The sequence below is a fragment of the Pseudophryne corroboree genome, chromosome 4 (assembly GCF_028390025.1).
Source record: "Pseudophryne corroboree isolate aPseCor3 chromosome 4, aPseCor3.hap2, whole genome shotgun sequence".
Classification (NCBI taxonomy): Eukaryota; Metazoa; Chordata; class Amphibia; order Anura; family Myobatrachidae; genus Pseudophryne; species Pseudophryne corroboree.
In genome coordinates this window covers 517084108-517099170 of record NC_086447.1, presented here as the reverse complement: position 1 = coordinate 517099170, position 15063 = coordinate 517084108, and the positions used below count along the sequence as shown (strand labels likewise).

At 39.5% G+C, this 15063-nt stretch overlaps 1 protein-coding gene across 4 annotated transcripts in view; it reads right to left on the bottom strand.

The window, feature by feature from the left end:
- LOC134911569 (uncharacterized) overlaps positions 1–15063 on the bottom strand; it is a 301968-nt gene that overhangs the window by 16450 nt on the left and 270455 nt on the right. For 3 of the 4 annotated variants that reach the window (XM_063919709.1, XM_063919707.1, XM_063919705.1), the window contains one exon: positions 31–132. The exons of the other annotated variant lie outside the window; for it this stretch is intronic. In XM_063919709.1, coding sequence (XP_063775779.1) covers positions 31–132 — 102 coding nt within the window. The remainder of the gene's footprint in view (positions 1–30; positions 133–15063) is intronic. 4 annotated transcript variants of the gene reach the window in all.

The following is a 15063-nucleotide window of genomic DNA, read 5'->3' as shown; positions in this document are numbered from 1 at the left end:
TATTTGGATGTAATTTAATAATTTAAATACCTGGATGAATCCCAAATTTATCAGTCTCAGTATCTGATGAGGGGTTGATTAATGAGGAAGTCAAAGTGACATTCTTTTTGATGATATCTAAATTTGGTGGTGCTGCAAAATTAAAACATAAAAAAACAAATTACAATCACTGTTTTAGTGTTTTAGGTTACAACACTTAAAATATAATATCCAGGAGAACAATCTATCACAATTTACCTTTACCCATTCAGAATTATAGCTTTATGACAATATTTTTAGATATGAAAACCTTCACCTTAAGTCATCACTTGCTGGATGCTTCATATGAGTGCAGGTGTTGGGAAAACTATCCACAATAGTGTTTACAAAATACAGGACATTATTTGTAAATTAACCAATTAATTAAAAAATGTACAAAAAATATCTTGTAATGTCAGAAAGGCAATTGACAGAATAGCTATTGCAAAGTAACTTTTATCTTACATATTCTGAAAAGAAAACACAGTACATTATAAAATAGACAATACCAAACAATAGGGAAACTATCATATTTGTATAGTGATGTGGGTAACTATTTTTAAAATCTTGAACAAATGTGACTACTTAATCTTTTCTTTCATGTACTGTATAGCACAGATTTTTCTGATAAGAAAAGTAGAACATAAAGTACAGCAAACTACTGTAGGTATAAATTATCCATTTACAGAGGTGCCCTGGGTTGGTGGTCAAGGACCAAATCAAAATATTTATGGCCAATGTAATAAGCAAAATCAGTGCTTGTAGTTTCCAATCATAGGGGGAATTCAATTAGCTACAGTAAATTTTTCAGCCAAAAAATTCGCATTTTTGCTCTATGTTTTTTTGGACATGCAATACGTTCCTGGATCCATGTGTTTTCACACTAATCTACACTAATTATTGTCTACACTAACTATAATCTACATTAACTATACAAAATTTTGTTTCTCCTGTCCCTCGCCACATAACTGAACCTGAGGATGGTATATACTGTAAACACAATTTACTTAATTGAATACATTTTTTTATTTCTCAATAAGTAATTTTTGGCCTAGTAAAAAATGATGCCATGAAAAAAATTCTAATACTGTAGGGCACCATGATTCAAAAAAGTTTGTGAACCACTATGCTAGACAAATGATAAGTAGAACCTGAAACACCTGCACTTTAGTTAATATACCCCAAGGTAGAGTATCATCTCTTCTTTACTGACATTCCAGATTGTGACTATGATGGTAACCCAATTTGAGCAGAGTCCGTGTAATAATATATTCTTTATAGTGTAGCACAATATATGCTTTCTGCTTCTCTTTTCAGTAAAAGGTTTTTAATATGATGATTTGTATTTTCACTAGAAATTATGTATGTGGTGGGCAAATGATAGTGACATCACTGTAGTGTGCCTCACACAGAGGAGAGCCAGCAGCCTGTTATTATGTAAGTGGTGATGGGGCTACAAGGTGCGCTTGACTTACTTGATTTTTTTATGTATCCCTGATAAAATTGCGACTGTAAATACATTAAAATGCAGACTAAAACTCCTGCATGTGATTTTTTTTATCTGAGTGCCACTGCTTTGTGGCTATATACAGAAAAGAAGTGTACAAAAGTCCATAAAGTCTCTATTTAAACCACTTTTAAAAGTCGATTCCAAGTTTACTCATGGCATTTAGTTGTAGTGCAGCACTATCCAAAATAACATACCCAGAAGGCATAAACTGTATGTAAAGACAAGAAGTAGAGGGTGCACACTCATGAATAGTATTTAGTACTGTGTAAATGTTTGCTGAAATTCACATGTGCATTTAAATCAGATCAATCAATATATTACCAGATGGGCACAGAAATAACCACTTGTCTTTGTGTAAAGTTTGCTGCGATGAATTAGTGAGACCACCATGTCATGTGGCCAAGTCCAATATGTTTTGTCACTTGGAGTGTTTTGCAATTAATATATTTGCCCCTTTAAGCCCAGAATCCAAAACATTTTGTAAAGCTCAACATAGTAAATTCAGCCGTATTCTTCACATACAATTTTGAATACTTCTCAAATTAATTTTAAATTAGTTCTGATTTGATAATTATAATAGTTTTATTCTTGTTTAACAGTCTTGAGTCAACACTAAATGTATACAAGTTGTTATATTTCCACCATATTATAAAATGATTAATAAGAAATAAAGTTTAGATTTAGAAAACAAAACATAAGTATGCATTTTTTCCCCAAATTGTATTTATCACTTAAGTCCAATGTTTTGTTCTGTACTATGTAAAGTATGTCTTTTCCTACTGATGGTGAAATTAATGGCTTTGTACATTGTCATTTTAAATCAAATTGTTAATGTGAATGATACACTGTTTCTAGACATCCACCCCAATTTTATTTCAAAGCCTGTGTAAATAAAAAGGAGAAAAATCTATAATTTTAACTGCCTTTTTTATTTGATCTGTAGAGATATCTTGGTAAAGTTTTAGAAGTAGGTCATACATTGATTAATGACTAAGCTAGCAAGGTCACTGGAAATCTTACAGGCAACCCATCACTGTCAGCAGATTATACAAGAACTACAGTAACAACCTGAAACTGTGACTGCTGTATTTGCATTAAACCTTCTCGTCCATTTAAAAAAATGCAATAATTTAACTAAGATTATGTAGACGACAGCATGAATGTCAAAATTTAAAATACATGTCATAATTTGAAATGTATATTTGGACTTTAGAAATGGTTTATTGTTTTAGAACACATGCAAGAACTCGGAACAAACAAATGAAGTTTCCGTTAGTTCTCAAACTTTAATACTGTGATTTGTCTCCTAGAAATAAGCACTAGAATATTACCAGGAATCAGGACCGGTGCAAGGGTTTTTGACACCCTAGGTAAAACTTCAGCCTGCTCCCCGTGGTGGTTAGGTTTAGGTTGCAGGGAGGGGCGGGGCGGGGCGGGGGGGGGGGTTAGGTTTAGGCATCCCACAGGGAGGGTTAGAGCTAGACTGCGGGGAGGGAGGGTTAGGTTTTGGCACCACCAGGGAGGGTTAGGATTAGGCTGCCGGGGGAGGGTTAGGTTTAGGCAGTGGGGAGGGAGGGTTAGGAGGTCAGGGGGGGGGGGAAGGTAAGTATACTTACCTTCCCCTGTCGGTATTCTAATCATTGGAATGCTGTGGTCTGTATTCTGACCACCGGCATATTATACCCAACCTGCCACAAATGTTCTATATAGATGTTATGAATGCCCAAATGAGTAACCAATGTGCTAATGAGCATTTTATTTAAATTAAATTTTAATAAGGTAAAATGGAGTCACAGCGCTACAATCTCTACTCACATTACCAAGATGTATACAATAATATCATTTATCGATAGATAACAAAACAAACTCAACCACTGAAAAACTTTAACATGACTACTATGCACATGCACTCAGTATCAATGTTACTGAGAGTATCAACGTTAATTCAAGGGTTACTAAATCTCTCCAGAAATCCTGAGTCAAACTCTTAATCCCAAATTCTAACTCAGGAACTAGTATAATGAATGATGTTTTCGGTGATGTGTTCTGGAGGAGCATTGTCCTGGTCCCCTCCCAGGTCCACAAAACTTATGCTGGCCAAACCCTTCCATGTGCTGATTGATCACCTGCTCTAAAGTGCTGATACAACAGAGCAGTGCCGCTGTCACTGTTTTTTCTTTGTCCCCACTGGTGTCCGATACATCAGCAGACCAGTGTCATTGGATGCAATCGCGGGGTGGGGGGCCGGTATCATGCGGGAGGTAGTTGTGGGAGTGCAGGCGGATATATTGCGGGAGGGGGTGGTAACACATCAGAGGCAATCGCGGGACGGAGTGTGTGGTTAACATGTGCTGGGGGCATTCGCTGCAGTGGTAAAATAGAGATAAAAAAATCCAAATAACTGAACTCATCTTTTGGGGTCACTATGTTAACACCCAATCATATGTGGCTAGTGCTACTGATGTCATTATCAACACATTTTTTTAAACCATGTATCTTTCAACCTCACAAAAGATTTGGACCACAAGTGTCTGAGTTATCATAAGTTTGTGATAAGGTTGAACATGATCCTATCTTGCATTCTATCACAGGGTAAGCAAACACATTACTCAAAAATTATAGGACACTGTTTTGGTATGTCCCATTTAGCTTGTTACTGTATTTGTATTGGATAATACATACAGCAGATAATGCAACAGAAGCATTTAGTAATACTATCATCATATTTCAGACAACATCAAAAAGCACGGTCTATGATTCCCAAACCTTAAATAAAAAAGCAATTTTAACATAAATAAAATGTAGAAAAATGTAGTTTTGCTATAGTAATTTAAAAAAGAAAACTGAAAAACACTAGAATAAATATAAAAAAAGCACTTCGTGAACATATAATTGTTATGTTAAAGAATAATTATCGTTTTGTTTAATTTAGGCTATACATTTGTAATATAGAAATTTTTTGGAAGATTCTACTACAATTTGTAAAATTTGAAAAAGCTAGTAATATTTTAGGTCAGCACTAAAACTGCTACATATTGTACAGTACTTCTGATTAAGTAACTCAGGTATTACGCCAATACAATAGTTTTAACAAATGTTTTTACTTATCTCTAGGAATTCATAAATTGTGCTGTCTCTAGTAGACTCTAAAATATTCATACTACTCTTTAAGAATGTAACAGCAATTGCAAAACAAAAAGCAAAATATTCAAAGTGGTGCATCAGCAAAAAGAGCAGCCAATTCCCAGGTATCTGAATACAATTGTACATATGTATGCTGGTAAGGTAAAGCCTGTAATTTTTTTTGTGTGTGAACATCTATATGTTGTGAGAATCCGCTGCAATACCAGCTTTTCTCTTGATCTCCGGTTACACTGTGTTGAGATCTGTAGAGCCCATAGGACATATTTATCTAACCATTTTCTGAGCTTGTACCAGCAGGACTGCCCCATTCAGGTGATTAAGTTGAAAGGGGTCTGATTAATTGCCACCTGTAGGCATTGATGACACAGCTTAGAAACTAAGCAGCTTGCAGCTGGATCATTGACATCAGCACCAAGGCCTCTGTGGAAAGGAATCATCATTCTTGGTGGGAAGAGCCTGCCTACACCTTACCTTGGGCCTGCCCTCTCCCCTGCCTTGGCTATGCCCACATGCTGCCTTGGCACCAGCCAATTAACATACTGTCACAGTATGTAAGAAACTCTTTCAATGGAAGTTTATTCCACAGCCTGGAATATGAATTGGTTATGGAAAGGAAAAGGAAGAATGGATTCAGCTAATTTAAACACTAGATAGTTTATTTACTAATGTTAAATTTTGGGGTTTTGGTGATTTCACAATCAAATATTGGCTAAACATTGGTACTTTTACATAGACGAATATAGGATTTCTTGACTGCTAACATTCAATTTAAAAATCAAACACAAAATCTACATACAAATCCCCCAAATAATAGACCAATAGCAGACAGGTGATTTTAGTTTCTAATCAACATTCTATTACATAAACCTTCATTATGATGCCTATAAAAGTAACAATGATGGACACTACAGTATATCGTTTTGAGTCACCGGAAGCTCCAGTGAAGACCCTCTTCTAGACTATGGAAGACATACTTTCATCGGCCTGGTCCAACTTCTTCACCAAGTGTTTTTAACATATGCAACTTTGCATAGACTCCTCTGGCAAACACTTTGAAAAAATGTTATGTTAACTTTGTTTTTAAATATAACACTTTTTGTACATCTGGAAACTTACTGCACACCCCTCATGTTACAAAGGAAATATAATCAATCTACAGTGTCAACCTCTCCCCTCCCCCCGACACACACAAATGCTTTATACTAATAATCTTCCCCGATCAGAGTGCCCAAGAAAGACAAGAGAACATCAAGATCGAGAACTTCATGTTTTCTTGTTGTCTGTCTTGCAGATAGGCACCTCACATGCCCTATAAATTTGTCACAATGGACATCAAAGGTAAATGTTGATGTCGGCATGAGTACTGTCCATAGCCATTTGCGAGCATTTGGTCTGAGAGGCTGTAAAATAGAAAAAGAGAAGAACTGACAAAATGCCTAAGAATTCACTGTCACTGAATAGACTAGACTAGAGAGCAAAGTTATTTTCTCTTATGGAAACAATTTTTGTTTATTTGCTAACCAAGCATGCACCTACAGTATGTGAAATGTTTTCCACATGAAGAATATAACATGGAGTGCTTTATATTGACTGTGAAAAATCCTGTGAAGATTATAGCTTGGGGCTGCATGTCAGTAGCTGGTGCTGGTTTACTTCATATTTTCAACGGAATAATGAATGGGATAAAAATATGGTGAAGTTCTCGGAAGCAAAATGCTTCCTTTAGCTAAATATTTGTTTCCAGAAGTGAATTAAGTTTTCAAGTGGATAATGCACTGAATCATCCTGCCAAGTGTGTGGAGAAATGGTTTGGGAACAACCATATCAAGTGAATTTAATTGGCTATACAATTGCCAGATGTAAATCTATCTGAAGCATGAAATTGGCTACAATCAGCATGATGGCCCTCATTCCGAGTTGATCGGTCGCAAGGCGAATTTAGCAGAGTTACACACGCTAAGCCGCCGCCTACTGGGAGTGAATCTTAGCTTCTTAAAATTGCGACCGATGTATTCGCAATATTGCGATTACTAACTACTTAGCAGTTTCAGAGTAGCTTCAGACTTACTCTGCCTGTGCGATCAGTTCAGTGCTTGTCGTTCCTGGTTGACGTCACAAACACACCCAGCGTTCGCCCAGGCACTCCCACCGTTTCTCCGGCCACTCCTGCGTTTTTTCCGGAAACGGTAGCGTTTTCAGCCACACGCCCCTGAAACGCCGTGTTTCCGCCCAGTAACACCCATTTCCTGTCAATCACATTACGATCGCCGGAGCGATGAAAAAGCCGTGAGTAAAATTACTTTCTACATAGCAAAGTTACTTGGCGCAGTCGCAGTGCGAACATTGCGCATGCGTACTAAGCGGATTTTCATTGCGATGCGATGAAAAATACTGAGCGAACAACTCGGAATGAGGGCCGATGTAATGAAGTATAAGATTGCCAGAGGTGCAGGATGCCAGCCGATCTTTTTTCAAAGGGGCAATAACTTACAAGGCATGATTTTGCCATGTACTGTAAGCGGTTGCCCCTTTAAAAAAAAAGTCAGAGTTCAGACGGCACTCCTTTACATCCCGCTGAGTATCTGTTAAACCAAAACAGTGAACCAAAAGAAAGTGGACTGAACTGTTACAGCTCATGGAAACATTGCTATTATTGATCTGCTGGAAAACATTGTACTGTATATATATATATTAGATACCAAAATGCAAGCTACTCCAAATATCAAGTGTAATGAAGGAAATCACTAAAATAGAAAATTATCTATAGAATGTAAATTAATGTTAAGGTTATAATTACTAATGTAAGAAGAAAGCAAAACTGCTACAGGCTACACAATTTTGTGAGAGTTGTGTTTATTTTTATTTTTAAATCATACTTACATTTTTTGGGGGAAATCCAAAAAAACAAAAAAAAAGCAGCCTGGTTTTCTCAAAGCAGGCATCAAAACATGGGTATTGGTCTGGAAAATAAAACCCCCCAAAAAACCACAAGGTTGTTCTCTCATCTACAGTTATCAAGTTGTAAGTTTTGTGGCGGTTAAACACACACACACACACACACACACACACACACACACACACACACACACACACACACACACACACACACTCGAGAGAGAAATATGAAATGTGCAACCACTCTAATTAAATTCAGCAATATATCTGTAAACTTGCCAGCAGCAAATTGCTTTGGTTATATCGGTTGCATTCATTTTGTCAGTGAATTGAGGTACCTGTCACCAGGTAGCAGAAAATATGTACTGTGCAATGATCTAGTGTGCACTTCAGTAATTAGAAACAAAGTGCATAATGCGGATAACTCATTTGTTGATTTTCTGTCTTTTTACTGTGCATAAAAAACTGTATTATTTTGCTTTGCTATTATCCATTAACAAAAACAAAAACAAAACAAGCATTTTAACATGTTCTTGCACATTATTGTATTGGCTAACACTTAGGAAAACATTTTCTCAATAAACCACAACAGAATTCTTTCAAAACACATTCAGCTCTAAATAAATATTGTAGCCATTATATAATGTATACATCTAATGAAATGGTTTTGGTAGCAAGCTGACTCAACTTTTGGCAGATGTTTTTAAGAAGTAGAGAGATACTCATATCTGTTATATAGTATTATATAAAACTCAACTCACCAATTTCAATCAGATACAGTAATGTGGAATTCAACAATTTAGTTCTTGAATTTTCCAGTTAAAACATAATTTTCTCTACGGCATGCCTGCCCAGAAATTTGGTTCCATCCCAGAAAGCTATTTCTCTTTCATGCTCATAGGATTAATGTGAATCACACACAAATCGAAACAGAGTTTTATTTTGCCACTTTAAGCAAGACTAACCACAAATCTCCCTGTACTCTTCCCTGGGTGAGCTCATTAACTCCTTTGGCCTTCAATACCACCTCTATGCTGATGACACACAACTATACCTCTCCTCTCCTGACCTGTCCCCCTCTGTTCTCTCTCAGGTTTCCAACTGCATCTCCTCCATCCTTCTGGATGTCTGGGCGCTCTCTGGAGCTCAACATGGACAAATCTGAACTCATTATCTTTCCCCCAGCCAGAGCAACACCCCCTACCAATATCTCTATCACTGTTGACAAAACCATCATCTCCCCTGTTCCCCAAATCCACTGCCTGGGCATCACTCTCGACTCCTCCCTCTCCTTTGCACCCCACATCCAAGCTCTTGTGCAATCCTGTCGGTTCCAGCTACGCAACATTGCTCGCATCAGGCCATTTCTCTCCCAAGGGCAACTAAACTTATCATCCACTCCCTGGTCATCTCACGACTCGACTACTGCAATGTTCTCCTCACTGTCCTCACTTGCTCCCACCTCGCTCCCCTCCAATCTGTCCTCAACTCCGCAGCTAAGCTTATCTTCCTCTCCCGCTGCTACACATCTGCCACTCCCCTTCGACAAAATCTACACCGACTCCCATTCCCCTACAGAATCCTCTTCAAACTCCTCACCCTCACATACAAGGCCATCTCTAATTTCACTGTTTCCTACATCTATAACCTCCTCTCCCTTCATACTCCCTTTCGCACACTATGGTCAGCCAATGACCATGACCTCTCCTCTACCTTGGTCTCTGCTTGCAATGCACAAGTTCAAGATTTTGCCCGTGCTGCACCCTTTTATTGGAACACGCTCCGCCACTCCATTAGACTCTACCAGATTTTGCAAAGCTTCAAACAGGCACTGAAAACCTACCTATTCATCAAAGCATACCCTTCTGATGCATAACCTAGTCCTGAGGCTGCTCCTCAAACCCCCTGCCTCATTCCTTGAACATCTCTGCTTTGCTTACATACTGCCATCAGGCTACCTCCCGCTTGCTTGCACCTCATGTCATCTGTCTTTCGCCCCTTCCCACTAGATTGTTAGCTCTTCAGAGCAGGGCCCTCTTTCCTCCTGTGGTCAAAGCCCTTTTCTCAACACATTTCACTTGTAGCTCTTTCCTACTCAGCAAACATCTGTATTAGCTTTTTCTCCTGCTGGTAAAGGCTCATCTCTATCTATGGATGCCAGCCCCAAGTAGTACGATGATTACTCCCTTGCTTCTTACATCTTAGATGTATTATTTTTTGAGAATTGTGGTGCTCTTTGTTACCTGTACTCTATTTTTGTTATTTATTTACTGTAATGCTAAGTTTTGTCTCCCTGTGCTGTCCTTTGTACGGCACTGCAAAACACTTGTGGCGCCCTATAAATAAAATGTAATAATAATAAAATCTCCTTGTGCATAGTAAAAAATATAAAAACAGTGCTAACCACGATCAACATGTAGAGGGACATTAATCAAACCTTCTACAAGTGAAGGTGTTGCCCAGAGCAACCAACCAGAGTCTAGTAATAATTTATCAAGTCCAGCCTATAAAATGATAGCTTGAATTTGATTGGTTTCTATGGGCAACATCACCACTTGTCTTCTTTATCAGGACTGATAAATCTCCCCAATAATTAGAATCCATTAGGACAGTATTTCCTGATTGCATTTACAGAATGATTGTGTCATGAAAACACCATCAATGGGCTCACAGGTCTAAATTCAGAAGATACGCAATCCTTGAATATAATATTGTATCTTCTCAGCCTTTAATCTTTGACAGAATAATAAGAGTATATGTGGTAACATATTTACGGCTTACTAATCTATCTTTGTACTACTGGCTAACTTAATTGGAATCATAGCTCCCAGCCAGGTCTATCAACTAATTATGCAAGAACTTTTTAAGCTGGGCATTGTACAGTCATTTAATTATGGTACCCTTACTGCAATAATCAGTTGGATTATTTCATTTGATACAGAGCTCTTCTTAAATCACAATACTTCTGATATGTCTATCTGCTGCAAAAGCATTTAGTTTTGGGCTTGTAGTGGCAAAAGCCAGTGCTTAACATATCTTGTGAAAAGTTTGCACCGAGGTTGCTGGATGACTAAGCTAGTGACAAAAGTGGACGGCACAAACACCTGGCCCATCTAGTAGTGGCACTGCAGTGACAGACAGGATGGCAGTTTTAAAAGCTAGGCCCAAAAGAGCACATAATGCAAATAAAAAAAAGAGGTGCACTGAGGTCGCTGGATGACTAAGCTAAGCAACACAAGTGGACGGCACAAACACCTGGCCCATCTAGGAGTGGCACTGCAGTTGCAGACAGGATGGCAGTTTTAAAAACTAGGCCCCAAAGAGCACATAATGCAAAGAAAAAAAGAAGTGCAAGATGGAATTGTCTTGGGTCCTCCCACCCACCCATATGTTGTTTAAACAGGACATTCACAGTTTAACACCCCATCATTTCAGATACAGGTGATCCCCCTGGAAAAGCTTGCCAAGTTCTCCAAATCATAGCTAGCTACAAACATACCACCTCCTTTTTTGATGACTTTTCAAATTATGAGAAAAGGCAAGAGGAAGAGGACAGTGTCAAGAAGGAGATTAAAAATTAGAGAGGCACACACAATCAGGAAGAACACAGAGGCTTTCACCTCCACTCCTATTTTAGTGTGGAACAGAAAGGACTTCAACCAAGCAAATATATAATTATTAATTACCACATTACTGGACAAACTGAAAAGCTAGTGTCAAAGCCTCCAAAATTGTACCCCTTTCTTCATGTTCAGGGATTAAGATAATATCGGATTTGATGCTGGTATGCAAATAAACTGGGGTATAACCACAGGATCAATATTGGATATTTTCCCCTCCACGGAGTCTGGAAACTTATTTTTTGAAAATCTCGTGGGTTTCTGTTTTTCCATTTTTTTATTGCATTTTTATTTACATATTTTGTGGCAGATGCCTTATTTTTGTTTTTCACAGCTTCCAGTTACACGCAAGTGAGCATACCTGTGTGTCCCAGTTACACGCATGTGAGCATACCTGTGTGTCTTGTTTATTTTATTCATTTTTTATTTTTAAATAAACCAGCCCCTTCAATGTTTTAACAGCCCCTCCTGAGCCCCCACAGCAGCCCCAAATTGGGCAAGTTGACTTCAGGTTTTTTGTTATTGAGCCCCTGCCCTAGTGGAGCTTACCACTCTACAGCGAAACTCGTTTCATGCTATAAGTAGGACTGTGGGAGGAAACAATGCTAGCCTCTGTGCCCACAGCATGCCTCAGCCTGACAAGCCAGACATCTTCCTGGCTGTAAGCCACCATGAGACCCAATACTGGGCCTTATTCAGTAACTATTTGTGCCTCACAGGAGCTCTTAGCCCATCTAGTACTGCAGTGCAATGGAAAGCTGGTGCATTGCAAGATCACTGAAACTCTGTTCTTCTAACATTACAAGGTCTTGCGATAACCCCACACAGCCCTTAGGAAAAGAAGATCCCTGTACAACAAATGCACATCTTGTAAATAAATTATCCCAAAATGTGGAACATCAATAATAAATCAAAATTAAGGTTAACTAATTGCAGCCATTCATTTGAGTGAGTCTCCAACATGAAATAATTGAGAAGAACCTCTCTAATGCTCCAGCAGAAAATATCACTTTTACCTCTCCGGCAGTTGCGCTGGATTATGATTCAGTCTCTTCTGAGTAACACTGACTTTGGCCACAAATGTGGTCTCTCCCCACTTTATTTAAAAACACTTCAGCAATTTCCATTTCCACCTATGTGGCTAGTTTTCACAAATCTGTTTGTGATGTTAAAGCTTGTTTCACATCTGCTTTAGACTTTCATTTAAACCTTGGATCAAGTACAGCAGCACCCCTGGAATTATACGGCAGCACTACTAGACTTACACAGCAAAGGCAGCACCCCTGGAGAATTACACAGCACAGCAAACAGGCAACAGCACCACTGGACTTAAATGGCAGTGGGTCAGCACCCCTGGACTGATAGGGCAGAGGGGTAGCACCCCGTAAAGGGCAGCACCCCTGGAATGATGTGGCAAAGAAAAGATATGCAAGATGGAATTGTCCTTGGGCACTCCCACCCACCCTTGTGTTGTATAAACAGAACATGCACACTTTAACAAACCAATCATTTCAGCAACAGGGTCTGAAACACGACTGTGGCTGAAATGATTGGTTTGTTTGGGCTCCCAACAAAAAAAGAAGCAATTAATCTCTCCTTGCACAACTAGCTCTACAGTGGCAAGATCAACGTCCTCATCCTCAGATTCCCCCCTTCAGTGTTTACATTCACATCCTCACATGGAAATAATATTCAAACAAACCACATAATTTAGGTGACAGTGGACTGCTTACACTATTACCCAAAGTTTCTGAACTTGACATTGACTTATGATAAATGCGCTGCAGGTGATGTATAAGGGAGGATGTTTCAAGGTGGTTAACGTCCTTACCCACTGGTGTTTCTATAATGGGTGCAGTGTGTGCAGTGCACACAGGCCGAGTCCAGAGGGGGACCCCCACCGCATACGCTACACTCATTTTTCAAATACTCACCCCACCGGGGTCCAGCGCCGGCATCCGCAGCACTGTGAAAACACGGTAAAAATGGCTCAGCGCCCATTTTCACAGAGTTTTGCACATGCACAGTAGAGAAATCTCAGGGAAAATGGCCACCACACCATTTTCCCAGAGATCTGCGCATGCGCAGTAGAGTCTGAGCCCTCTAGTGCTCAGACTGTACAGTGCTCCGGGCAGAGGAGGGGGCCCGAATGGCGGAGGCTGAACACGGGCCTCCATCTCTCTTAAAGCACCCCTATCCTTACCCCTACTTATGATGGATTGACAAAGGCAACAGATGGCTTGACACCTGTTGTCCGGATTTGTGGAGAAATAATTTCACACTGAAGAGGTGGCTTTTTTGGTATTTTGCCTAGGCATGATAATGACCTTTTTCATCCTATGGCCAACAACTGTCTCCACTGGTGCCTTATTCAAACAAACTACATTACCATCAGAATCCTAATCCGCCCCAGCTACACCCTTATCCTCCTCATCCTGGTATATTTCTACAGTGACATCCTCAATCTCACTATCAGCAACTGGACTGGCAGTGCTCCTCCCAGTACTTGCAGGGGGCATGCAAATGGTGTTAGTAGCCTCCTTTTCCCATACAGTGTTGTGAAGGTCAGGCCTAGACATCGCAACCGCAGACAGTGCTAGCACCAGTGTATTCTCACTGCACCCCTGTAATTTTACAGCATACAACACAGGGCCAGTGTACATTGATTTTCACTACACCCCAGAATTGTTACAGCATAAAATACAGGGCCAGTGTACATAGATTTTCACTGCACCCTAGAATTATTACAGCATACAAGACAGGGCCAGTGTACATTGATTTTCAATGCACCCCTGAATTTTTATAGCACACAGGGCCAGTGTAATGTTATATGAACAGCAACACCCCTATATTTTACAGCATACAGCAGTGTGATTTTAATTTTTAACAACTGCACCCCTGAATTTTTATAGCATACAGGGCCAGTGTAATATTATTTGAACATCAACACCCCTATATAGTACAGCATACAGCAGTGTGCTTTTAAGTTTTAACAACTACACCCCTGAATGTTTATAGCATACAGGGCCACTGTAATGTTGTTTTAACAGCAGCACCCCTATATTTTACAGCATACAGCAGTGTGCTTTTATTTTTTAACAACTACTCCCCTGAATTTTGTATAGCAAACAGGGCCAGTGTAATGTTATTTGAACAACACCCCTATATTTTACAGCATACAGCAGTGTCCTTTTAATTTTTAACAACTCCACCCCTGAATTTGTATAGCACACAGGGCCAGTGTAATGTTATTTGAACAGCAACACCCTTATATTTTACAGCATAGAGCAGTGAACTTTTAACTTTTAACAACTGCACCCCTGAATTTCTATAGCATACAGGGCCAGTGTAATGTTATTTAAACAGCAACACCACTATATTTTACAGCATACGGCAGTGTGCTTTTATTTTTTAACAACTGCACCCCTGAATTTTTATAGCATACAGGGCCAGTGTAATGTTATTTAAACAGAAGCACCCCTATATTTTACAGAACACAGCAGTGTGCTTTTAATTTTTACCAACTGCACCCCTGAATTTTTACAACATACAGGGCCAGAAGAACACCTATATTTTACAGCATACAGGAGGACAGTGCCCCTGCACCCTGTACAACACAGTGACAGCCAGGACAGCAACACCCATGTACAGCTGCAGCAGCCGGCCATAACAGCACATGAAACACCAGTGACACCCCTAACACAGTACCAGGTACACCACTGTGACTGCAGCAGCACCCCTACAGAGCACACACTAACTCCACCCGATGCCACCACCCACAGAGAGAGACAGAGGTCTGTCTCCCTCACTCTCCAAGACCGGAGTGAAAATGGTGGCAACACGCTGCTGTTTATATGGAATCCAATACCCGTGAGA